Below are 27,414 nucleotides of genomic sequence, written 5' to 3'. Positions count from 1 at the left end.
CCAGCCAGTTGAAGATTGAACCCCCACTTGGATTTTTTTCATTTCACAATATATATAATTTTTTTCATTTCTGGCCATATCGATATATATATATCACAATATAAATAAAATCACTATATTTGTCAAATTTAAATTGATATTCTACCTGCACCCTCTAGTGGGGCTGGCTGAATCCGGCCCTGATTCAATGTCAGTTTGAAGGACACAGGGCTGCCTGTCTCAAGTCCGCACCTCTCGATGCATCCTCGGTAAGGGGCGGATCAAGAACACTCTGGAAATTAGGTTAGGCCTATAAAAACGCATACTGAGAAACGAGCGGCCCTACATTGTGCGCCGTATTGTATTACCAAGTACAACCTAGAAACAAACGTCAGTTTTTGTTACTTTCTTTGACTCGGCTCAAAAGAACAATCAAGTAAAATTTGAAAGATGAATATATTGTTGGCATTGAAGACAAATGCACTGCCTGCTGTCATGACTCTCTTGGTTATAATATTGCTGTGGAAGATTCGAGGAAAGCAGAGCAGTTTTGGGCGTCTGCCTCCAGGACCCCCTCCGAATCCACTTCTGGGAAATTTATTTCAATTTAATCTTAAGGAAGCCTACAAATATTACCTAGAGGTGAGTAGAAAAATATGTTGTTGAATATATTGTTTAGAAGTAGCCTATTGTTTAAATATAAAAATGTATTCATTAACTTAATAAGTCAATCATATAATTGGCTGCTTGTATGGTTGTTGCTTACAAAGATTTTTTTAAATGCTTAATTGTAAACATCAAGTAGCCTAGCATGTACAGTGTCATTTCTGACTCAACAAACAAAATAATTAACATGCCTCAATAAGAAAAATAATTAAAATAAAATTAAAGGATGAGAGGCTACATCAGTTACAAATAGCCTACATATACAAAGGGTATTCTAATGCAATATACAGAAAATATAGGCTACTTTACATATCAGCACCATTCATTAGATTGTTACATGTGAAAGTGTTAAAGGATGAGCATTTTAATCACTTTAATTCGTACAAAGATGCGCTGACTGCCTTACTAGTTTTACTAAAGGAGTTTGCACACCGGATGAGAAACACAGCGCCCCGTCGTTCAGGGCCACATCTTTAAAGTCGAACATTATTCTCTACGAGTGTTGTGACTGGCGGCGCCCAGGCAGCAACGGCGCATGACCTTGTTCAAAAACCGGTTGCGCCAGAGTGCGCCATTTATATTCAATGTGGCCTATACATTCATTTGTTTCAAATCGTGGTAGTCCTCGTCGGCTTTGTTTCACCCGATTTGACATGTTGAATCGGCGTCGGGCCGTCGGGGAAAGAGAGAACTCTGATAGGATGTTCGATGTTCAGCTATGAAAGAGTCAGTGCAGAGAATTTAAGCAAAACAGCAAGCAAAGTTAAAACAGTAAAGATAGAAGACTGTTCTTGTTACGTCATCTTACATGAGTGTTCCTTGGCGAATGTTTCAATACTAAGATGAGCCAACACAGTCTCATGAAGATGCGTATCGAGTGTTATTTCTCGTGGCATTTATACGGCAAAAGTGTTTTTTTCGTGTCCTATATGGTACGCACTAAAAAACCCTGGGTTAGGTTTAGGGGGGAGGGGGGTGGGGAGTTCGTGTGTATTATACTCAAAAAAGTGCGTATCATATGTAGGCTACGCGAAAATCGCGTGCCAAATACACGCAAAAACTGTTTTTGGCGTATAAATTTGTGAATCGGTTTCTGTGCCGTTTCCAAAAGGTTACTGGAGTTTAATGCTTTTTTTATATTTCCATCGGGATTACACACAAATTATGATCAACCCCCATAATAAGCTGCACTTGAACATACCGAGAGAACAGGCTACTTCTTTATTCCACTCCGCTCATCTTAATATTGAAATATTCGCCAAGGAACACTCATGTAAGATGACGTAACTTAAGAACAGCCTTCTATCTTTACTGTTTTAACTTCTTTGCTTGCTGTTTTGCTTAAATTCTCTGCACTGACTCTTTCACTAGCTGAACATCCTATCAGAGTTCTCTCTTTCGCCGACGGCCCGACGCCGATTCAACATGTCAAATCGGGTGAAACAAAGCCGACGAGGACTATTTTCAGCCGACGGGGCCGACTGTGGAAATTGCAGTAAATTGCGACAGACAACTTCTCACTTTGAGCACACGAATGCGTGTGTCGTTTATTATTAGAAAGAAAACATAATAATAGCAAATGGCGCTGACATGCGTCCCACGTGAACACACGTTCAGAGCATTTAAAGGGAACGCGATCCCTTAACAGTCGTGAAGAACAGAGTGCTGTGTTTACAACCAACAGTGTATAGAACTACGCTTAACAAAGGTGAATTATGTATCTTGCATTCACCACACTACCACGATTTGAAACAAATGAATGTATAGGCCACATTGAATATAAAATTGTAGGCCTAAATGGCGCACTCTGGCGCAGCCGGTTTTTGAACAAGGTCATGCGCCGTTGCTGGGTGCCGCCAGTGTGTAACAACACTCGTAGAGAATAATGTTCGACTTTAAAGATGTGGCCCTGAACGACATTGTTTTAATCTATTTAAGATTTCACTCTCAGGCTCGTTTTGATGCATTGACCGCACAATGGTGCCTGTCATCAAAGCCGGTGGTATCTTATAGTTCAGGACATCTGGAATTGAGCTGATAACAATTTGCCAAATATCTTTTGGTTCAAGCTGAAATGCATGTTTTAGGCTAACAATGCGTCTCCACCATGGTTCGAATGGCCCTTTCAAAGGGAATGGTCCGATCTCTGCTTTAAACGAACTACATTCAGTTACCGTTAGAGGACGCCGAATGGTTGACTCTGTGCCGTTTGGGTGCCGTATCACCTTAAAGGCTGAAACAGACACTTCGTTCAAAACTTTATCGCATGCTTCATCCGTCTGAAAAGGTACAGGGTTATTAGAGCAGGCTGACTCGTTTAAGCGCACATTTTTAGTCCCATCGCTGTTGAGCGTTTTGGGAGAAATGGACTTTTCAACAATTAGTTTAGCCTTAAGATCTGCAATAGTGTGTTTGTGATTTTTACACTTTTCAGTCAGGGCTAACTGCTCAGTTAGTAGTTGATCTAACTGTGTTTGAAGATCTTGGATCTTTGCCTCAGACATTTTTGCCTCTGCATTTTTAGAATGCACTTCTTCACATTTAATATCCATAAGCGAGGATAGAAATGTTGTTGACTTATCTAGCCGTTTATAACTTATGAAGTTTAAAGCCTCAATTATTTTATCATGTTTTGATTTCTTCTGCTTGCTACCCACTGTTTCCCACCAAGTTAGAATTTCATTGTCAATAGCGTCCATGTTAAGACCTTTTTTACTGAGTTTATGCAATGTAGGCTCGACCTTTTCGGCCCATAGTGTAAACAGGACAGGATCTTTAAACATTTTCCAATTTATATTTGGGGAAATTTCTTTCCCTGAAGCTTTGAATATAAAAAGGTTTTTGTTTTAGGATTAATGATTTGCCCGTTCACAGTTTCTGCTCAAAATTTTCAAGAATTAATGAGCATTGTGAATCATATTATAACCACATTCAGCATAGACGCACACACGTGTTTAATTCAGTTCACAGGATACATATGGCCTTGAATACAACATCAACAGCCTTTACCTAAGTGTTCCAAAACACTTACAGTAAAGCAATCCTGTGTTTAAAGAATAAACTTACATTAGCCTATGTGCACGTAGAGTAGCACAAACAACTATACAGTGTGTTCTATGAGTGCGTTACATTGTGAAGCACAACTCCAAATTCGAAAATACAAACTATTGTATTATATTGCTTTTTAATCCCATCTGTTTTACAGCGGAAGCTTTCCAATGCAATATAAAGTTTGCTTTATCATAAACAGTGCATTGATCTGCCTTATTTATAAAATCACGTGTTTTCCGATCGTTTACAAACTTAGATTTGTATTTCTGTTGTTCGTCGATTCTCTTCACGTTAACGTTAGCTGGTTTGTTTCCACAAAGGCACTACAACAATGATGATAGACATGCAAGTTTGTTTTATAGCTCCTCGAGTAACGTTAAGGCTACCAGAAAATCATTTGGAAGATGTTATTCCAATTTTAGGTTTCATTTCTTTTTTCTTAAGCAAACAAGGATATCTTTAAAATCTATTAGACAAGGGTTTTACTCTTTATCTGCGCGCCGCGGCCACTATCATGTCCTCACGTTTTAGTTTTGGACTAAACAAAAGGGCTTTAACCCGTAACAATGCAAACAACATTTTCTCAACACTTTTCAAAAGGGAAGGAAATTGTGACTTACCACAGCGGCAGAAGAAAGGAAGATTTTCAAACCTCTTGTTGATTTTAAGATTCCTGTACTTTGTTGGAAAGGACGTTGTTCGCGAAATCCATCTGTTGCGATCACGTCGGGGTCACCACTGTAAAAAGGGCCACGAAATCGGTCCAAATGGCGGAGTTCGATTCGTGGTGAAGGTTTCAAGCGCGCTCCGTCTTTTCCAAGCAAAGTGAATTTTAATTAAATGCAATACATTTAATCTTATGTATTAACTCGTTTCATCTGACTCCATAAAATGAAAAGGGTTTATCAATGATATCTGTGCATCATTTAGTAGTTAATGCTTGACTATTCCTTTTAACTCTAATGAAAATAAAGTCAAAGTCCGTTAGAATAGCCAAATATAACAATTTATTACGTCAGGTAAATGTATTAGGATTCCACAAGATAATCAGAGCAAACCATTAGATGTTTCAAAGAACTTTACCCAACATATTACATGAATGCCGAGCCTCGAAGACCCAGCATCATGGGCTGATCTGATACAGAATAGCAGCCCTGAACTCTTGTGCATTTTCCTTAAATAGAGCCAAACCTTACCTGATCTAATCACCAAATTTACCTGATCCAATCACCAAACTACAATGGACTGAAACCCCCACCATGTTTACTGGGGGAAGGATAGTTTGCATTCAGACAAAAGGTAGAAATTGATTAACTCAAAGACACACCCTTTTGTGTGCAAGATATTTCTATATTCTTAAAAACCTTGTTACCTTTTCTTTAACTTCTTTGGAAATGAGACATTATTACCAGTCAACCTGAGACCAACAAAATGATTCTAAACAATCCGTAAAGATTATCAGATTCACATTAAAACCATATTCTTGTGTGAGTTTTCAGTATCATTGACTGAGAGAGTGAAAGAGAGCAGATAAGATGTTCAGAGATAGGGTGTAGGGGGTAGGGTGTCAAATGTTCATTTGCAAGCAATGCCATTTGTCTTTAGAGGCCACTGGTCAGATATTTTCTCTTTAACCAGTTTTTCCAGTCTTACAGAGTCAAAAATGATTTGCTCTTATCATTTAATCGTGTTTGTATCTCTATGTAGTGTGTTGTCAACTCGTGTAGTGAGTTACCTCCTGTTGTGGATCAATCACGTTGTGCTGTGTGGTGTGAACAGCTCAACAACTTGAACACTCCTGATTTCACTGAGAGAAAGTCATGTAGTGTGAACCGCACAGTTCAGCCCGACATTTTAAAATCATGTAGTGTGAACAAGGCATAAACCTTACCCTACCCCAGACCTAAACCTAACCGCGTCATGTAACTGACGCAAAAGGGTGCCTAAAGCGTCGAATATTGAAGCATGGTCAAAATTGTCAGTTAGGTGACGCCTTGGGGTGAGAATGCGTTGATCTTTTGATAAAATTTCTCCCAAATATGTCATTGAAACTTCCCAGTTGAGACAAAAACTCCTGGTAATGAAACCATGTGGCTTATAATTAAAAGTGAGAACCTGGGTTTTCTGTATGTTCACCTTATAGCCTGAAAATGAACCATATGTCGCAAGAAGTGACATCAATTCTGGAAAAGACTGGGTTGGCTGTTTTAAGTAAACTAAAATGTCATCTGCAAAGGCAGCTACCTTGTGCACTCTTGTCTAGGGATCGACCGATATGGATTTTTTAGTGCCGATACCGATACCGATTTTTTCCCCATCAGCCTTAGCCGATGACCGATACGGGCTGCCGATTTTCTTGAGCCGATATTTGGAGCCGATACATTTTGCTCCCTCAATGTACATCTTAAAAATAACATGATGTTAACAAATGTTACAGGTCTCAATTTAATAAAAGTAACATTTAACTAACTTCAAAAATTAATATTTAACAAATAGTAAAAACATGTGAGGTAGAACAAGAACAAGTAGATAAACAATTTAAAAAATATTAAAAACATGAAGTAGAACAAAAAAAGTTCAGTGCTGAAAATGAATATAAGCATAAATTAAATAATTACACTATTGCACAGAGTAGCAACCAGCATAATAAAGTGCACAGTGCACACTGTACTTCATTTTAAAAGAAACGAACTATGTACTGCATGGTTTCAATTTTCCTACATAAAATAAAATGAGCATGTCTAGTCTCTAATATTACTGCGATTGCGAGGGAGACAAACTCCACACGCCCCAAACCTTAGCCAGGTGAGCGCTGAATAAATCTCCCACAAAAAGCACAGAATAACGTTGGCATTCCTTAATCCTATGACCAGAGTTCGTTACCGTATGCATACTAGGGCTGTCAAAATTGCTCAAATGGCGTTTGCATATTCCCTCTAAAAAACATATTCGTTAAAAAGAGACACATTAATAAAAAGAAACATAACTACTAGTATTAGATGGTTTATTTGAGTTTAAACATATTTGACAACGTATTAAAAAGCAAGTAAATCAAATAATGGCCGAGACCGCAGAGCTCACTCTGTCTCGCCCTGGACTCGCTCAGGCACTCTCTCTCTCTCTCGCCCTCACGGTCTCTGCGCGTCGGTTAAATGAACAACAAACAAATGTTGAGTGCTAAACAAGAGTTTTGTGCAAGCAATTTAAGGTTGCGAGTCGCGACTCTTGTCCCAAATATAGCAGGCTTCAGTTCATTCAGTGATTGAAGTTTCACAGTATAGAACCGACAGTGAGCGCTCCGAGCGAGCTGTGCAGCTGTGGTAACGTTATTAGTCTGCAACCGCGGGCGTGTTTTTCCACATTCAAATATTAATTTTCACCTTCAAAATTAATAGATATTCGAATGTAGAATATTCATAGACAGTCCTAATGCATACTGAACGGATAACTTACACCTTAACTATTTGCAGCTTCTTAATACAATGGCAAGCAGTTAAGTTTTATAGACGAGGCATTCGCGTTTTCCATTTGGACCCACAAACTTGCTTAGTTGCAAGCACATAACAGTTATAGGGCGACGTGTTTCCATTTTCAAAGTGTTTGACAATATTTCAGGAGTCAAACATTTAAAAGATCCTTTGAAAGTTTAAGTTACCATTCTCGTGAAGAGCAGGTTGCACTCTGCTAGTGGAGGAGGGCGGGGCACGTGAACTGCAGCATCTCCAGCAGCACGGAGCTGCCCGTGGCCGCCTGTCTATAAATAACGGCGGGAAAAAAAAAACTATCGGCGAACGCGCAGCGGTGTATCGGCCGATTCCGATACACGTAAAAACCTCAAATATCGGCCCGATATATCGGTCGGCCGATATATCGGTCGATCACTACTCTTGTCCTCATTTCTATACCTATAATTTTGTCATTTTGCCTAATCCACTGGTTAAGGGGCTCTATGAATAGGACAAATAAAATAGGGCTAATTGGACAGCCCTGACGTGTTCCTCATTCTAGAGTAATCTGATTAGAAAGATCACCATTCACCTTGATTCTAGCTAGTGGTTTATCATTAATAGATTGGTGAAACCCAAATCGTTTCATAACCATAAAGAGGTACTTCCACCTGCAAGCCCTTTTAACATTTAACTCCATATCAATGCCAGATCATGCTTCAAATACTCAAGTGTAATGGCGTTCACAGAAACTTGGCTTCATAAGGGAATCCCCAGTTTGCTAATGGAGAGTGAAGGCTTCTCATTAATTCAAGCGGATTGAGGGGATTCCTTGGAAAAAGTCAGAGGTGGAGGAGTCTGTGTGTATGTGTAATGAATTGTGCACACAATATACTTCAAAGATATCATTACAGATATCTACAATTCAGCTGGAGACATGAATTATGCATATCTGCAACTGAATTGTAGATATCTGTAATTCCAGTTTGAGATATCTACAGTTTGATTCTGACTGAATTTAGGTCAATATATCTTTACCTCAATTCAAGATATCTACATGTTTCTGATGACACTGGCTCTGGCTCAGGAACAGATGACACTGGCTTCAGCTCAGGAACAGATGACACTGGCTCCGGCTCAGGAACAGACGACACTGGCTCCGGCTCAGGAACAGACGACACTGGCTCCGGCTTAGGAACAGACGACACTGGCTCCGGCTCAGGAACAGACGACACTGGCTCCGGCTCAGGAACAGACGACACTGGCTCCGGCTCAGGAACAGCAACAGGAACAGCAGACACTGGCTCCGGCTCTGGGACAGCAGACACTGGCTCCGGCTCTGGGACAGCAGACACCGGCTCTGGCTCTGGGACAGCAGACACTGGCTCCCGGCTCTGGAACAGCAGACACTGGCTCCGGCTTCTCCTGATCCGTCTCTGACTGGGCAGACGTGACGTGAACCATCTCCGGCTGGGCAGATGTGACATGAACAGTCCCTGGCTGGGCAGACATGACGTGAACCATCTATGTTGGCTCCCGGCTCTGGAACAGCAGACACTGGCTCCGGCTCTGGAACAGCAGACACTGGCTACCGGCTCTGGAACAGCAGACACTGGCTCCGGCTTCTCCTGATCCGTCTCTGACTGGGCAGACGTGACGTGAACCATCTCCGGCTGGGCAGATGTGACATGAACAGTCCCTGGCTGGGCAGACATGACGTGAACCATCTATGTTGGCTCCCGGCTCTGGAACAGCAGACACTGGTTCCAGCTCAGGGACAGACGACACTGGCTCCGGCTCAGGAACAGACGACACTGGCTCCGGCTCAGGAACAGACGACACTGGCTCCGGCTCAGGGACAGCAACAGGAACAGCAGACACTGGTTCCAGCTCTGGGACAGCAGACACTGGCTCCCGGCTCTGGAACAGCAGACACTGGTTCCAGCTCTGGGACAGCAGACACTGGCTCCGGCTCTGGGACAGCAGACACTGGCTCCCGGCTCTGGGACAGCAGACACTGGCTCCCGGCTCTGGGACAGCAGACACTGGTTCCGGCTCTGGGACAGCAGACACTGGCTCCGGCTCTGGGACAGCAGACACTGGCTCCCGGCTCTGGGACAGCAGACACTGGCTCCCGGCTCTGGAACAGCAGACACTGGCTCTGGCTCTGGGACAGCAGACACTGGCTCCCGGCTCTGGAACAGCAGACACTGGTTCTGGCTCTGGGACAGCAGATACTGGCTCCGGCTCTGGGACAGCAGACACTGGCTCCCGGCTCTGGGACAGCAGACACTGGCTCCCGGCTCTGGAACAGCAGACACTGGCTCCGGCTCTGGGACAGCAGACACTGGCTCCGGCTCTGGAACAGCAGACACTGGTTCTGGCTCTGGGACAGCAGATACTGGCTCCGGCTCTGGAACAGCAGACACTGGTTCTGGCTCTGGGACAGCAGACACTGGCTCCGGCTCTGGAACAGCAGACACTGGTTCTGGCTCTGGAACAGCAGACACTGGCTCCGGCTCTGGGACAGCAGATACTGGCTCCCGGCTCTGGAACAGCAGACACTGGTTCTGGCTCTGGGACAGCAGACACTGGCTCCCGGCTCTGGAACAGCAGACACTGGTTCTGGCTCTGGGACAGCAGATACTGGCTCCGGCTCTGGGACAGCAGACACTGGCTCCCGGCTCTGGAACAGCAGACACTGGCTCCGGCTCGGGGACAGCAGACACTGGCTCCCGCTCTGGGACAGCAGACACTGGCTCCCGGCTCTGGAACAGCAGACACTGGTTCTGGCTCTGGGACAGCAGACACTGGCTCCCGGCTCTGGAACAGCAGACACTGGTTCTGGCTCTGGGACAGCAGATACTGGCTCCGGCTCTGGGACAGCAGACACTGGCTCCCGGCTCTGGAACAGCAGACACTGGCTCCGGCTCGGGGACAGCAGACACTGGCTCCCGCTCTGGGACAGCAGACACTGGCTCCCGGCTCTGGAACAGCAGACACTGGCTCCGTCTTCTCCTGATCCGTCTCTGACTAGGCAGACGTGACGTGAACCATCTCCGGCTGGGCAGATGTGACATGAACAGTCCCTGGCTGGGCAGACGTGACGTGAACCATCTATGGCTGGGCAGACGGGACCTGAACACTCTCTGACTCGGCAGACGGGACGTGAACAGTCTCTTACTGGGCAGACGGGATGTGAACAGTCTTTGGCTCCGCAGACGTGACGTGAGCGGTCTCTGGATCGACAGACATGATGTGAACAGTCTTTGGCTCCGCAGACGTGACGTGAGCGGTCTCTGGATCGACAGACATGATGTGAGCAGTCTCTGGTACAGCCTCCGGAAAAACACCGTGCTGCTGGGGCATGGCCTCCGGGCTCTTTGGGAGGCTGGAGGTCTTCCTCCTCTTTCAAAGTTTCTGATGGTGATGTGCATGCTCTGGGCTGGATGGAAACAGCGGCGGATGGAGCTCTGGGCTGGATATCACCAGCCCAGGGTCGAAGAGGGGTCTGAGTGGAGAATAGTGTCGGGATTCCTCTCGACCACCTCCTCCACTGCGTCCTTCATGGGTCCCGCGAAACATGACCAACCGGGGCCCCTCAAAAAGTTCACTTCTCCTGAACCTTCTTTTACGGAACCACACGCAGGAGCAGAAGATCCAATCGCAGTATTTATTTAGAGGGTAATCCGTACTCACAACAATCCAGGCAAGGGTCAAAATCCATAGAGCAGTCCAAGACAGAAACAAATAAGAACAGGCATGACTTCAAAGTGGTGTGACGAATAACAAGGACTCCGTATGACAATTCCAACTATCCAAAATGTAATTACGACTGGTCAGAAAGACGTTGTTGATAATGTTAATAACGTTGTTTATTCCCTATTATCAAACTTATCTTTTAAATGTTAAAAGGGCTTGCCATACACATACATATATGGAGAGTAGTTCCGTATATGTAGCACTTCAGTGTATTCAAACTTGCTCTACAAACAAAATCATCATCCAATAGCAATGCACTAGTTTACATTGTTTTTGACCCCATCAAAGCAGAATTATGATCAATTTGAGGTTATTGGAGCTAATTTGTAGGGTTGCTTGAATTCACATATAAAATTGAATGTCCTATTTCAAACATCTTTCGAAAGAAAGGAAAATGTATGTTTTCTTCCCGTAGCTCAGTGAGAAGTATGGCTCTGTTGTCACCATATGGTTGGCAAACACTCCTGTAGTGATCATTTCTGGATATGAAGCCCTAAAGGATACTATGATTGGCCTTGGTGAAGAATTCAGTGGCAGGGACAACTACCCCCTAAACATGAAGGCCACACTTGGATATGGTGAGGTCGCTTGATGGCCAATGTTTTACGTGGTTTATTTTATCTGTTTATATGTAGTAGACCAGAAACATTTTCTCTAAATGCAGGTGTTCTGTCCAGTGGACATAGATGGAAGGAGATGCGCAGATTCTCTCTCATGACACTGAAGAACTTTGGAATGGGCCGCAGGAGCATCGAGGAACGAGTCATGGAGGAGGCTGAATATCTTGTGGAAAGGATAAAAAAATTTGAAGGTTAAATTGTTTTATATACAAGCTTATATTCAGATTATCAGAATAAACAAACTGCAGACATAAACTACAAACAAATCTGACAAGGGTGTGTTATATTGGAGAATGATCGTACAAGACACAGACAGACGCGAGTAGTAGCAAAACATTTCTTTTACTTTTTCTTCTTCCCCTTTCTTGCGTCCGTTTCTTACATGTAACATATCAGTGCCCCCTAGTGGACGTGAACATAATAGCAATGCAATAGAGAACACAACAGGGTGCGTCAATAAAACAAAAAAGGAATATAATGTGTCACATCTCATGTTACAGAGGTGGGAGTTTTTACAAAACATAATTGAAGAAACCTGATCTCTTCACTCTTCTTTTCTTCTTAAAGGCTCTGCAATCAGCCCTGCAGACATGCTGTCTAATGCCGTGACCAATGTGATCTGGAGCATTGTCTTTGGTCATAGGTTTGAATTAGACGATCCACAGTTTATGTTTCTCCTTCAGACAATTGATTCTTACTTCAGTATCCTCAGTAGCCCACTTGGACAGGTTTGCACTGTAAAGATTTATATTTTTTATATATATACTAGATATTATCTAGACTAGATATACTAGACTAGATAGTATATTAGATATTATCGTTCAGAAGTCTTTTATGCTCACAAAGGCAGCATTTATTTGATCAAAAATAGTGCAGTAATAGACCATTTTGCAAGATGTAAACAACACTGGTCCAGAAACACTTCCTGTTTCAGTTTGTAACTGTTTTCTTTATTTCACATGTAAAGAAAACATCTTAAAGATGTTGTTTAACTTTTTGATTCAGTTTTACATGTTCTGTTGGTTGTATTTTATCCCAGCTTTTATGTAGTGTTAAAAAAACTGAAACAGGAAGTTCTTCTGGACCAGTGTTGTTTACATCTTGCAAATATAATTTATTCCTGTGAGGCAAAACTGAATTTTCAGCATCATTACTCCAGTCTTCAGTGTCACATGATCTTTCAGAAATCATTCTGATAAGCTGATTTGCTCTTCAAGAAACATTTTTTATTATTTTCACAGTTGCTTAATGCTTTTTTTTGCAAATGTTTTTTTTTTTTTTTTTTTTTGTGGACACTATGATACATTGTTTTTCAGGATTATTTAATTAATATAAAGTTTAAAAGAACAGCATAATATAAGGTTTAAAAGAACAGCATTTATTGAAATGGAAATCTTTTGTAACTTATAACGTCTTTACTGTCACTTTTGATACATTTAATGCATTCTTGCTGAACACAAGAATAAATTTACTTAAAAAAAGAGAAAAATCTTACGGACCTAAAACAGGTGAAGGGTTGTGCACATACAATAATAATAATAATACTATTATCAACACATTTTTAACTGTAAAATAGTACAAAAATGTTTTTTTTTTTTTTTTTGCACAAATTATTTATTGTACTTGAGACTCACCTTGATGTTTCTTTATTTTCTCATCAGCTCTATAATATATTCCCTAAGTTAGTCAGTCTCTTCCCCGGTAAACACCATCAGCTGTTTAAATACCTAAAAGACGCCAGAGACTACTTCAGGCGTGAGGCACAAGCTCGGATGAATAATGTGGATCCCTCTTGCCCACAGGACTTCACTGACGCCTTTGTGTTAAAAATTAAAGAGGTAAATCATTGAAAGAAATGGTAATTTAAACCGATTTAGCCATGGTCCTGAATACATTTTCTTGCACCATCTGGTGGTGAGACCATAACATGATGTCAACACATTGTTAACATTTTATACCTGTTCTCTTTTGCAGGAGAAAGACAAGCCTGATACAGAATATAATATTGAAAACTTTGTCTCTTTAGCATGGAACTTGTTCACCGCTGGCACAGAAACCACTTCATCTACCCTCAGACAATCTTTACTTCTAATGATGAAGCACCCAGATGTTCAAGGTGAGGTCAAACTAATGCTTCTCCCTCCAAGCAATAAGTGTGATTTTACTTTCACTTGTTCTGTACAGAGCGTGTTCAGAGAGAAATCGATGAGATTGTAGGACAGGACCGTTGGCCCTCCATTGAAGACAGACAGAGGCTGCCATATACAGATGCTGTAATTCACGAGGTCCAGCGCAGCATGGATATCACCCCCATCGCTATCCCACACAAGACCATGTGCGACACTGAATACAATGGCTATGTCATTCCTAAGGTATTCTTCTCTCGTATACATCATTTTGATTCATTAAGTGCTTATTATTATTTAATTCTTTCTATTTATTTGTTAAACACTTTCTTTAAGGGAACAAAGGTTTTTCCACTATTATCCTCCGTGCTTATAGACCCCAAACTATGGAAGAACCCAAATTGTTTCGATCCAAAAAACTTCCTGGATGGAGATGGCCGATTCAAGAAGAGTGATGGATTTGTTGTATTTGGCATGGGTGAGCTTAGATCTTCATTTTGCATATTAGACCATAACATATTACTCTTTGATGAAAACTGAATTAAATACATGCTAAATAATTATGTTTCTCATTGTTTTAATCAATTTTGTGAATTCTCTCCTTTTAAGTGTTAAGTTGACTCTGTGTGACGTTTTCGCGTGAAATCATTCACATGTTCAGTGTTTATGTGTAAGATAAAGTTTTTGACAAAGTAAGTTTTCCTTTTCTGTATATTGTTAATAACACACTGTTACACTGTATCCCAACTGCGCTAAGTTAGACCATGTTTGTGATGTAGTTGATTTTTAGCGATTTTTCTAAGTGTAATTTGATCCTGTTTAATGAGTGGATTAGCCCGCTAACATCGCATCTCATATTGTCCAATGTTTAGTTAAGTGCATTTCTTTGTGGGATAATATCTTTCACTGGTTGTAAATCATTACTGTCTGTATTAATGAGACTGTTTCATTGAACTATGCAGTTTGCTATTGGAGACTCATACTAATATATTTCTACATTTATATTTCATCATGTAACCCATCTAACCCTAACCCTAACTGACATTTATGACACTTTACAGATATGTTTACATTTGGGTTTACAATCTCTTAAAGGAGAACTCTGGCGCAAAATGAACCTGTGTAATAAACATTGGTACATAGCAGTGTTGTAGTACTCGAGACTCGGACTCGTCTCGGACTCGGTCTCGAGACCATATTTTAATGGTCTTGGTCTTGTCATGGACTCGTGTCCATTGGGACTCGGAATTGACTCGTACTCGAACATTTTTTTTTTAGGACTCGGAATTATTCCCGAGTCCACTCGAGTTCAATTAAAATATTTTTCATGATTATTAATGTATGTTAATAAAATATTTCTTTAAATTGATTGACACGCCCAGTGATTGGTGCATTTCTAGTGCGCAACTGCGCATGACAAATTGTAATAAAATTACTTTTAACACCACATACTATGTGGCCTTTTTACCCTAAACTTATCATATTTTTTAAACTCTAAGTAAATTCAGTAAAAAAAAAAGGATTTCTCTAAGTAAATAAAAGTATTAGGTAATCAACCCTCACTGGTCTCGGTCTCGACTCGGACTCGACTCTCTCTGGTCTCGGTGTCGACTCGGACTCGAGTGAGGTGGTCTCGACTAGAACACTGGTACCTAGTCGACCGTTCTCTGAGATTTGTTCGAACATAATCGAACATAAAGAGCATAAAACTGTTTACCGTATAACGCTAATGGGGCATTTAATAAATAAAAATAAATTGCTAGTTAATACCACTAACAGGGCTCAAAATAGCCCCACACTAACACAGTAACATAATGAGGGTCCCTAAATACAAAACGAAGCATAGCGAACTTTGTAAGTGTACAGACCGTTTAATGAGAAGATATTTTATAAAGACAGTCCACTTCGTGTACCTCGACCAGTGGTGGAAAGAGTACTGAAAAAACATACTCAAGTAAAAGTACCATTACATTCCAAAAAATGTAGTGTGAGTAGAGTAAAAAGTACTTGTCCAAAAAACTACTTGAGTAAGAGTAAAAAAGTAGCTTATTTCAAAGTACTCAAGAGTAGTGAGGTGCGGTTTCTAACCCTTATAATAAACACTGTGCACTACAATTTATAAGTTTAAAAATGCACATACTGGAATTCACATTACACTTTGTTCTTTGTAAGAAAGATTGAAGAATATCTATCATCCATCTTTTTAAAATGCATCAAATCAGTACACTCATCACCATTTAAATCATATTATTTGGGGGAAAGAGCATTTAAAATTAGGTGAAAAGCCACTGGGCCTGAGCATGTTATTGTTGCACATAAAATATCAATATTCATAACTGTGCAAAGAATTCAAAAACCTTTAGAAACTCATATGATAGTTCAGCATCACACACCAAGAGATGGGTTAAATAAAATTAAAAAATACCCAATTTCTCTCCAAAACGTTACCAAAGTTAGTGTTTTGATAAATGAGAATCACTAATATTATCATATTACCTCAACTAATGCACTGAAAAAGGCTAAGATAGTGAGCTAACACTAATTACACACTTTTATTCCATGCTATTAAATATGTTACAATTTAAATGTAAATGCATTGTTCTAGAAGGGTGGCATCATCCCTTACATTTTACACGGCTACATTTACTCACATTGTAATGCTGATAATATAATTTGTAAGGAAAATTGTGCATTAAATAGGGAAGTTATATCCAGGAAACCTTTACAAAAGAAACAAACACACTTTGTCTCTGAAGTCTCGGCTAAGCTGTTTTATCAGCAGCATCCACAAAAAAAAGAAAGAAAAAAAGTTCAGCATGAAAAATGTTTTTGCGGAAGTGCACTTGCCAAATGAAGACGGATCATAGGCTATAATGGATCAATCAAAAAACGCTGTTTATTAACGAGCTGTGCTAATTTCTTATTAAGTAATGCAGTTCAAGTTAACGACATGCACTGATTCTGAATCTGGCGGCATGGCGAGCGCGAGACGCGGCAGTGCACAGATCGTGACGCGCGTCTCTCTATATAATGTGATTGTGAAGTAGGCTAAATGGGAGCGGGAATTCACCGCATTATGAACTCGTCTCGCAATTCCCCCAACCTCAGACCAAATAGGCCATGTAGACAGGCCAGCCTATATAAATATCATATTAAGCAGAAATGTGAAATGTACCTTAGCATATTAGAGGAAGACGCTGATATCTGGATTGAATTGATGCGTGATGAATGCACTTCCACAGCAGTCACGAGTAACAGCAGGAATAGGCGGTAAGTTTTCTATGCTTAATTTGAATTGATGACAGTCACGAGCAGTGTTGTGCAAGTTACTTCCAAACTGTAATACATACTTGTTACTGTTATTTAAAAGTAATTCATTACCTTACAATATTACTGTCTCAGAATGCGTTACATCACTCATGTATTACTTTTGAGTTACTTTCACCAAAATAACTAAGTAGAACAACTTTGGGGCTGTAACGATATGCAATATGAAACCGAAATCGCGATTCGCCACACGACTCAGATCCACGAACAGAATCGCGACACACCTCTTCCAACTCCCAGCGTTATTCTCCTTACCGTCCAGATCTAATGCTGCCTTATCTTTAAATTAGGCTATTAGTATTATTTGAAGTTAACCTTATAAAATACGTAGACCTACACCACAAAACTAGTTAAGGAGCATTATGGACATGACATTTGCAGTCAAAACTTGAAATAAAAATTCTCAGAAAATACATGTATTGAAACGTATAGGCTACTTCCTCAAAGGACTCCAGACATTAGACAAATATCAGTCTATGTTTTATTTTTAATATTAGGGAAAAGACACACATTCATGCGTGACAAAAAAATAAAAAATAGGAGGCAAAATATATTTTTTGTAATTCTGTTAATTACACTGCGCAAATCGGATGAGGAAGGGTTGGCTCTCCAGTCTCCATAGAACTTAAAATATTCATTTTATTTTAGTTTTCGTGTTCGCATTTATGAGGAAAAAACAATGTTACAGATGTGACCGCTCTGAACTGGCACTAAAAGACTGCTTTAAAACTTTCACATAGTCTGTTGCCTTTAAGAAGTAAAAGCAGACAATACACTGTAATACAACTGTAATACAAGCCTCACTGAACATGTAACAAGTAAAATATTACTGAAAATTGATTAGTAATGCCTTACACTACTGCGTTACAGCAAAAAGTAATATGTTACTGTAATGTATTACTTTTGTAATGCGTTACTCCCAACACTGGTCACGAGACCGATTACTCGATCCAATCACGTTGATGGATAAAAATAAAATTAAAACAAGCATGTAACGAGTAACGGCCACAAACAGAAAGAAAATAGCGGAGAAAAAGTACCGATACTTCACTTAAAATGTACTCAAGTAAAAGTAAAATTACACAATTTTAAACTTACTCAAAAAAGTAAAATTTCTGAAAAAAGCTACTTAATTACAGTAACGTGAGTATTTGTAATTCGTTACTTTACACCCCTGATCTCGACAAGTCGAACCACGAACAATGTGCCAAGTAAGCTAAACTGAAGTGCAGTGAACTTCTGAACTGTATGAACGGCGTTCGTGGTTCGACTTGTCGAGACTGTTTTCCAAATATGGCGTCGGCTGTAGTCAAATCATTGAAGAAAATACGTCGCGTCGTGGAAATCTCTTGAACTCTCGTCTCAGGCCCAACAGAAAGAAAAGGAATAGTCGAATTAAGTTGTTATTTCTGAGTGTTTGTTCCCCGACCTGTGTATGTGTGTTTATCTGATGCCATAAATAACACCTAATTTACAGAGCTTCCCAATTTGTGTCCAAATTCTGGCGAAAGTTTTGTAAGTTATTGGGGGCTACGGTCAGCCTGTCTTCGGGATAACATCCCCAGAGCAATGGGCAGTCCGAGCGAGCCAACCAGGATTTGGAGAAAATGTTACGATGTTTGGTAGCTAAGAATCCTTCATCCTGGAGCCAACAACTTTCTATGGTTGAGTACGATCATAACTCGTTACCAGTGTCATACACGGGCCTCTCTCCGTTTGAGTGTAGCTTAGGTTACCAGCCACCTATCTTTCCGAGTCTGGAATCCGAAGTTGCGGTCCCCTCCCCTCACGCATTTGTCCAGAGGTGCCACCGCACTTGGACCAGAGCCTGAGAGACTTTGCTCCAGGTGGGGTAGGCGCATGAAGGCCAAGGCCGATCGCCATCGGTCAAAGCCTCCCATTTACGTCGTTGGTCAAAAAGTGTGGCTTTCCACTAAGAACTTTCCGCTCTGGTCCATTTCTAACAAGCTTGCTCCTAACAAGCTTGCTCCTAAATTTATTGTCCCGTTCCTTGTCACCAAGATTATTAGTCCGGTGACAGTCTGACTAAAACTTCGTCCGGCATACAGGACAATTTGTTCTGCCTTTCATGTATCTAAAATGAAGCCCGTGTTTTATTCCCAAATTAATCCACCTGTCCCGGTTGCTTCATGTGCTTCCTGTGCTTCATGGCATGGCCCAAAGGCATGCTACCTCAGAGAGCCGGATCTACCTCCTGCCATCCTTTGCATCAGGCAGAGTCCTTTTGAAAGTTGTGCTTGTGCTGTTGCACCACAAACCAAAGACAATGGGCGGCAGTGGGTCATGTAGGTTGTCTACAAACTGAAAGGTTGGTGGTTCGATCCCCGGTTCCACCTGACTAAGTGTCGAGGTGTCCATGAGCAAGACACCTAACCCCAGCTGCTCCCGACGAGCTGGATGGCGCCATGTATGGCTGACACCGCCGTCAGTGTGTGAATGGGTGAATGTGAGGCAATATGTAAAGCGCTTTGGTGGCCATTTGGTCTATGAAAGCGCTATATAAATGCAGTCCATTTACCATTTACAATAGAGACTTATGCTATATTAAATGACAGAGCACAGCGCACCATGATCCTACCTACTGCTGTCCAGCAGCTCCAGCTTAAAGGTTAACCTGAGACTCTAGCACTTCGTACAGTCTGACCAGACACTGCTCACCTCAATGACTCAAAAAGTCACCTTTGATATCTCTCCAAGAGGTAAACCAGAGAAACGCTATCAGGTGTTTGGAGCATTCACAGCTTCTGGCATTGATCTGTTGTAACAGTCATACCCAGTTCAGACACTTCAGAGACGGAATGCACATCTAAGAGGAGTTTCATTACGGCCATTTCACAGGGTATGTCCATTGGTGCTCATAGGTTCAGACCAAGTTCACCTTATCACTGCTAAGGAGCCTATTGGTCAAGGAACTAAAGGGGGGCACATGGCTGTTTGTACAGCTCTCGGCTAGGCACTTCAAGGGGCTGAAATGAGGATGACAGGCCATGAACCAGTGCAGCAATGTTTCTTCATCTCCACTGATCACCCAGGCGATCTTCTCTACAGAAATGTGGAGAGGTTATGGCAACTGGATGTCCTTTCGTACCGAGAAACTGTTTGTCCGGTCTTGGCAAGACAAAGAGGCTATGCAGTCTCAAACGGAGTGAGTCAACGTTAAGGGAGTACAGTGTTATGCCACCCTTCTTCTGTGAAACCCAAGTGCTACAGAATTTAAGGGCAGAACTTAATGCAATCTGTCCTTGCAAATCTGAGGAGCACTGAAAAGAGACTCCAGAAGGACCCTGAAAAGGCTTTAATCTATTCAGGAGAGATTGCCAAACTCATCGAGGCAGGTTACGTAGTTAAGCTCAACCAAATGGAAATGACACAGAGGCATGGTACCTACCCCATCATCTCGTGACTCCGAACAATAAGCAGCTACTGGTGTTCGAGTGTTCTTTCAGATACCATGGCCTGTCCTTGAATGACCAGCTCCTCCCAAGTCCTACACTTTGACCATCGCTGTTAGGAGTACTCAAAAGATTCAGACGGCATCCTGTAGCAGTAAGCTCAGATATCAAGGGCATGTTCCATCAGGTCCGTCTATTGCCGAAGGACAGGCCCTTTCTTTCGTTTCATTTGGAGAGATCTGCAGATTGAAAACCTTCCAGATGTATACATGAGTGGCAGGTTCGCCAATTCGGCATAAACAAGCAGTCCATGCTGTGCCATCTTTGCTCTGCAACATCATACTTGCAATTCTGAAGCCAGATATCCAGAGCTACAACAACTAGTCCACCAAAGCTTCTGTGTGGATAACTGCCTGACAAGCTTCCCTATTGTCCCAACAGCCAAGCAAACTGTGGATCAGTTACGCAGCATGTTAGCAGAAGTGGGGTTCGACCTCAGACAGTGGGCTAGCAGTCATCCAGTGGTGGTAGTTTATCTTCCGACAGAGCAGTGGTTAGTGCAAAACTGCATTGATCTTATGGAGCCCATATTAGGCCTTAGGAGGAGTTGTGGAGCTGATACCCTTGGCTACTTGCCTGACTTCCTTCATACTTGTATTCTAGTCAAAATGTGAGTCTGATACTGCTCCATAGGGCTTTGATTATGAGGGGTGTCTTAACCGAACCAGGAAAAAAAAACTCTGCACTCAATTGGATAGACCTAGATCAGAGCAACGCAGTAGGTGACATAAATGTTGAGGTACGCATAGTTGTCACACAGAATTGCACTGCAGAGCGTTGCTGCTTTTACTTGGTCATTAATGAGTGTGACCAAAGTAGAAACCACAACGACCACACGGTTTTCATTGTGTCCCATCTTCTTAGTGACCATCGGATGAATTAAGTTAAACTTTTGCCGAATCCGGTAGGATGGAGAGCCAACACATCTTTCCGATCGCCAAATATGATTGGCCTTATCTTCAAATGTCTCACAACCAGGGCAAGTTCACATTGAGTTTCTTAATTTGATGGATGTCGATGCCTTCCTTCTAGCACTCTGCCGGCTCATAGCCAGAAGAGGTCAACCCCCTGAGATCCATTCAGATTGTGGCACTATCTTCCGCGGGGCAGAAAGAGAGCTACGGGAACCCTTCTTTATCATGGAGTCAGAACTTCAAATCCGTCTTGCAGACCACCGAATTGACTTCAAGTTCAACCCGCCCAGCGCTCCACATTTCGGCGGAATGGGAGCGTGAGGTCCGCTCTATAAAAAATGCTCTCCAGGTAGCCGTTGGGTACCAAGCAGTCACAGAGGTTGTTCTGTCCACAATCCTAGTGGAAGTGGAGGGGATTCTCAATTCGAAACCTCTGGGAGATGCCTCAACAGATGTCACTGACATCGATCCAATTACTCCTAACCTTCTCCTTATGGGGCGGCGGGATGCATCTCTCCTTCAGGTGGCATATGCTGCAAATGACATGGGGCGGAGGAGGTGGCGTCACTCTCAAAACATGGCGGACCGGACCTATTCTTGTTACAGTTTACCAGAAACTAGTTGCCTACGCAGACCAGGCAGAAGTGGCATAAAGCTTCAGAAAAACTGGAGGTTGACTCCGTTGTACTGATTGTGGATACTCAACTCACAAGAGCTCAGTGGACCATAGGCGGAGTTTGGAAGACATTGCCCTGCAGTGACGGATGTGTGCGAACTGTTGAAGTTGTCATTGATGGTAAAGCTTACATTAGACCAGTTGCTTACTTGATATAGTTGCCTACTCTAGAAGGTAACACTAAAGACAGTTAGAGAATTCTCTTGATAACCCATTTGCTACTTAATTGTGGGGGCGGCTGTTGTGAATTCTCTCCCTTTAAGTGTTAAGTTGAACAATAATCATGTTAAATAAATTATTCCTATAGTTGCCTTTATGTATCATCCATTTTTGTCTGTGATTTGTTCTTTGGAGAAAACTTTTAAACCAACTTCTGTGTGCTCTTTTGACAGGCAAGCGCGCATGTCTTGGTGAGGCTCTGGCTCGCACAGAACTCTTCCTCTTCTTCACTTCCCTCCTTCAGCACTTCACCTTCAAAGCCATGGTGCCACCAGAGGAGCTCGACACGACGCCTACAAATTGCAGTTTTGGCCGCATACCCCGCACATATGAATGCTGTGCCATTCCTAGGATCTAGAGAAACAGTCCACAAAATAACAAAGAAAGCATTCAACATATACTCTCATTTTATTTTGATGCTTTAATGGAAATAAATATGTCCAAAATGATATTATTGCACAAGTGTTTTGTTTTTTTTACACAGAAGCTTATGTCTGTGGAATGTTTGAGGCCATTTTTTTTACAGGTCACACAATAGTACTGGCACTTTTACAAATAATGCAGTTTAACATCTGAGTTGGCACATTTCTTTTTTTCTACACCTGGGGGCATTTAACATAGAACTTTTTTGTGTGTTCAAAGGCACACTTACTTTTAATTATATTCACTATGGTAAACCTATTAGGCTATACATGTTTATATTTTAGACCCAGCGAGATGTTTTTTGTTTTTTTGTTTTTTTGTTGGAAATTGCGTATGTCACTTGCCCATGCGTCTCATATTCGTTAATAGAAAAAATAGAGGGTGATCTAGATATAGCCTAACGATTTACAGTGGCTTCATCAGAACAAGACAAACTGTACCAGAGACTACAACAAAGATATCTTATATTTTGACAAATTCATGCCTGAACACAAACTCTTTGCACTAGGTTAATGTCATTCAGCACTGACAGGATGGTAAGAAATTTCCTCAGGGAACAAATGCAACTCTACAACACATCTGTGTAGCTCTCTCTACGTCCACTAGGTGGCTTTAGATGTCAATGGATCCGAGGAATAACCTCAATGTGAAAGCCACAGAACAACGCTTGATGCATGAAATAATAGATTTCCTAAATCACAGTGAAAGATCAGATAAATATTACTATTATATATAAACTCTTCCATTCATAGTAACACAAAGAATGTGTCCAGTAAAGACGAGTAATGTAATAGTAAGAATAGATGTAAGAATAGATCTTAATACAATGTGAGTGATAAAAAAAGAGGGAAAACACTGATTTAAAGGGTCAGTTCATCCAAAAATGAAAATTCTGTCAGTAATTGGCTTTATGCACAGCTGCACTACTTCCTGAACTTAAAGGATTAGTTCACTTTTGAAAAAACTTTTGCTGATAATTTACTCACCCCCATGTCATCCAAGATGTCCACGTCTTTCTTTCCTCAGTCGAAAAGAAATTTTAGGTTTTTGATGAAAACATTCCAGGATTTTTCTCCATATAATGGACTTCAATGGGAACCTGATGGTTCAAGGTCCAAAAGACAGTTAATAACTGTTTCAGATGCAGCTTCAAATGTCTTTAAACGATATCAGACGATGAATAAGGGTCTTATCATGCGAAACGATCGGTTATTTCAAAACTTATTCCAAAAATGTAACTTTTCTAAGGACAAATGCATAGCTGTCAACATTGAACATTGAAAATAAGGGAGTTTTCCCGGAATCCATCCCCAAAATAAGGGATTTTTTTTTTTTGCACGATTCTCACCCACAAACTTTAAAAATAAAGCACAATCCTTAAAAGTCTAAGGTGTTCATAACTAGCCTATGTGTGAGAGAGAAAGAGACAGTGTCATTTAAAGGGAAAAAAATCTACATTTGGATTAGCATGTGTTGCTCTAGCATTTGGACAACAATTTCAACATTTAGCCTATCACACATCTTCCAAAATCCGCAAAATAGGGAAGTGGGCTGTGTTTATTTTAATTACATTTACACATTTTGTGTAGCTTTAAAGAGCCTATTTAGCCTGATGGTGGACCATCACTCAGAAGACACACTATCTTTATATCCTCCTATAGGCCCAGAACGTTTTTTTTTTCAAGTTTTTTTTTCTTCTTCATGTAATCACATTGTTAAGAGCTTAAGAAACAAATGGAAAAAAAGAAAATATATTTTATTCATATATTTGAAAATCTATTTATAATAATTATTATTTGTTTAAATTACATTGATATCTGAATTTATGTAAAAACCTAGACTTTCAAACATCAAAATGTAATGTATTAATATGTATTCGAGTACAAAATTACATTCAGCTAGCCTAAACATCGTTTCCTATTTTTTATTTATTTTTTTGCCTGGAAACGCAAAGAAATTCCAGGCAAAGATACACGCCTGCCTGTCGCGTGAAAAATAGGCGTCAGTTCTATTTCTAGCATGCACGCGTTTTCTGGAGACGCGCGTGTCACGCAGGCAGCGTGCAATAAAAACGGACACGCCACGCAGCCAGTGTGTCTCCGGCCAGCGCGCGCGGCACCGCATCCGAGGATAAACGACTTCAAGCCGAATCTGCCCGAGCCCGTACGTCTCACACAATCAGAGAGTAAAAATACGGTATATTTTACGGGAAAATACTCAAACGGGAAGACAGCGGGAAAAGAGCTAAAATACGTGAGAAACCCGGAAAAAACGGGAGGGTTGACAGCTATGCAAATGCTAGCCTTGCTCTATTCTGTGAGGCGCGTTTGCAACGTCACGTATTACGTAATTACGTTCAAAAGGTCACGGGCGACGTTAACTTGATGTCCGATCGACTCTGGATGAATATGGAGAAAAACATAAAAACAACATAATAAGTCGTTAAAACGACAAGTCGTTAAAACGACATAATATGTCGTTATAACGAGATAAGTTTTCTTTTTTTTTTCTCACGTGTTTTATTTACTTATTATACTGATCGACTGAGTGACCGAGGACTCAAGACGTGATTTGTGCAACCCTGTATCACACGAAATACGTTCTGAGGAAACTATTTTGCAAATCGCAATTACGTTACATAGCAACATATAAGCAGTGCTATTACGTTGGTCCTCCTTAACCTAATATCTCTCATTGTTAATACGTTATTTTTATACATAGTTGCATATGGAGAAGTAGCTTGTTGCATTTGTGTAAACACACAAGATTTTAGAATATTTCAGCGTGATACCATTTTGGACAAAAGGCTACTTTAGACAAATTGAGATGTTTACCGTGTCTATGCGGTGCATGACTCGTGCCAGGGCTAGCATTGTAGCTTGCATTAACTTTTACTAGTGATTTTAAATGGATTTCTCCAAATAGCGTGACAAACTTTACCTGTCTGGTAGAATCTTCCCGACTGCGGCATCCTTGAGAAGCCCAACCTGTGCTTTTAGCGCACGCCAGCGTGTGATATTCACCCAAAATCTCTCTGGTCTTGTTTCTATATTCTGCGGCCTTTCTCTTCTTATCATACACTTAGTAAACATTTTTTCTCTTTCGACCCTCAGCCATTTTCAAAGGAATGGCTGAAACCGTAACTCCGACATAATACACATGAAAGTGAAAACTACATAGGGATGAGCACGTAGCCTACGACGGCCTTACGTAAACATATCACCAGAATGATTGACACTTAGGTGGACCAATAGTATAGACTACCCACCCGGAAAAAGAAAATCCTCCGCTATACCTTTAAGCGAGTATTTATTTCATAATGTGATTTTCCCCCCACTTTCAATTCTTTTACTTCAATGTAAGGTTAGAGTTTTGCGATGGATAAACAACTGTATACATGTACATTAGATGCTATACATGTCTCTTTACCTGTGCTATCTGCTGGCTGCCATCTGCATTGCATTGTGAGTGGTCTCTCCATGTGCGGCTGTGGATGACAGTGAGCCACTGGCCATCTGGACCACATTCCCGTGACACAAACCCATTACGCACTAAAGAGGACAGTAATGCATAACAGGTCTTCTTTTACTCCAAACATGTCTAGAATTGGAGAGTCTTCTATGAACCTTTTAATAACTGAGTGCATAGAAATGACAACCAACTGCATCATTTATGGTAGTCATTCATTCTTATGTTAGTATGTTATAAATCTGTCTCATCGTTTTTACCGGCATAAGATAAAATGAGTTTAAGATAAACATTTTCACATAAAAAAATGGTAAGCTTTTAGATCCTCTTTTAAAAATTAAAATGGTGAACTGAATGAAGCATACTTTTTTATTTTTCTATGCCAACAGGTACTATTATTGGCAGTGGTACCTTGATCATACCATGGCAGATACCAGGGGCACGGCACTTTCACCGTTGTGTTGGGAACTCCCTCTGTCCAACAAGCGTACATATCAAACATGCTTTTGCAAAACAAACCTACTGGAGAAAATAGAGTTAACGTGAATATAAAGGTGATCCAGAGAGGTTTAATAACTGCCAGAGCTTATTTCATACATAAAATTGTATATCTAATTGTTGCATTCCATGTTAGAAGTAAAACTAAAATTATCCTTATTGACACTCCTTAAGCAAGCAAGATTTACTGTATATGGCAAGAAAGATTCATGACAAACACTTGGGGTGGCTAGTGTATGTCTGTGTGTTTACTTCTCTTTATATACATAGTAAATCTCAACTAGCTGTTTTCCAGTGTTGATATAGAAACGCACATGCACACACACGGATGGGAAGAGCTAATGCCTACCCGAAGGTGTGGGTTGTGAGCTTATCTTCAAGATGCACTCGTTCCGATACCTGTTCCATTCCTGCACTGTGTCCTTCACCGTCTTCCCACTCACACTCTGAAATAACACGACACCATGAGGTTTCAACTCTCTTCAAACTAAATCAAAATTGGCCTTATTTACTGTCTTAATATACATTATCTTATTGTACACAATGCTGCATGCAAGAAATGCTGACAGTTACCATGTTTTTTGCCTTGCAATGAACAGAAAAATAATTTTAAAAAGGTTTAAAATGTACACAAAAGCACTATAAGGCCATGTGTCCACCAAAGAGTTTTCAACGAGAGCGCCAACACCATCAGCGTGACGAGGCGCTGAGCATCTATTTCATGCTGAGCGCGTGGCTTTTTTTTCCGTCTGGTTGTCGAGAGGTG

General features: G+C 41.1%; 1 protein-coding gene and 1 long non-coding RNA gene across 3 annotated transcripts; one reads left to right on the top strand and one right to left on the bottom strand.

Moving 5' to 3' along the window:
• Positions 1-313: 313 nt before the first annotated feature.
• LOC120478600 (cytochrome P450 2M1) lies at positions 314-22,708 on the top strand. Of its 2 annotated transcripts, XM_039670550.2 has the most exons (9): positions 314-621; positions 11,320-11,482; positions 11,569-11,715; positions 12,092-12,252; positions 13,186-13,362; positions 13,499-13,640; positions 13,709-13,896; positions 13,987-14,128; positions 22,433-22,708. In XM_039670550.2, exons 1-9 carry the CDS (start codon positions 430-432, stop codon positions 22,615-22,617), a joined length of 1,497 nt encoding a protein of 498 aa, XP_039526484.2. In that variant the 5' UTR covers positions 314-429; the 3' UTR covers positions 22,618-22,708. The 2 variants fall into 2 exon arrangements, with proteins under 2 accessions (XP_039526484.2, XP_088977478.1); XM_089121352.1 differs by lacking the exons at positions 11,569-11,715; positions 12,092-12,252; positions 13,186-13,362; ... (2 more) ...; positions 13,987-14,128; positions 22,433-22,708 and having other exon boundaries at positions 531-621; positions 8,192-11,414.
• Positions 22,709-25,387: 2,679 nt separating this feature from the next.
• On the bottom strand, positions 25,388-27,172 carry LOC148973365 (uncharacterized). Its single transcript, XR_016146895.1, has 3 exons — positions 26,998-27,172; positions 26,562-26,672; positions 25,388-26,233 (listed from the first exon to the last, which is right to left on the bottom strand). It is a non-coding gene; the product is annotated as an uncharacterized LOC148973365 (long non-coding RNA).
• Positions 27,173-27,414: the final 242 nt, after the last annotated feature.

This window comes from Pimephales promelas, chromosome 16, assembly GCF_988280905.1.
Source record: "Pimephales promelas chromosome 16, fPimPro1.hap1.1, whole genome shotgun sequence".
In the NCBI taxonomy this organism is placed as follows: domain Eukaryota; kingdom Metazoa; phylum Chordata; class Actinopteri; order Cypriniformes; family Leuciscidae; genus Pimephales; species Pimephales promelas.
Note: the sequence above shows the minus strand (reverse complement) of the source record. Positions and strands in the feature narration are given on the sequence as shown.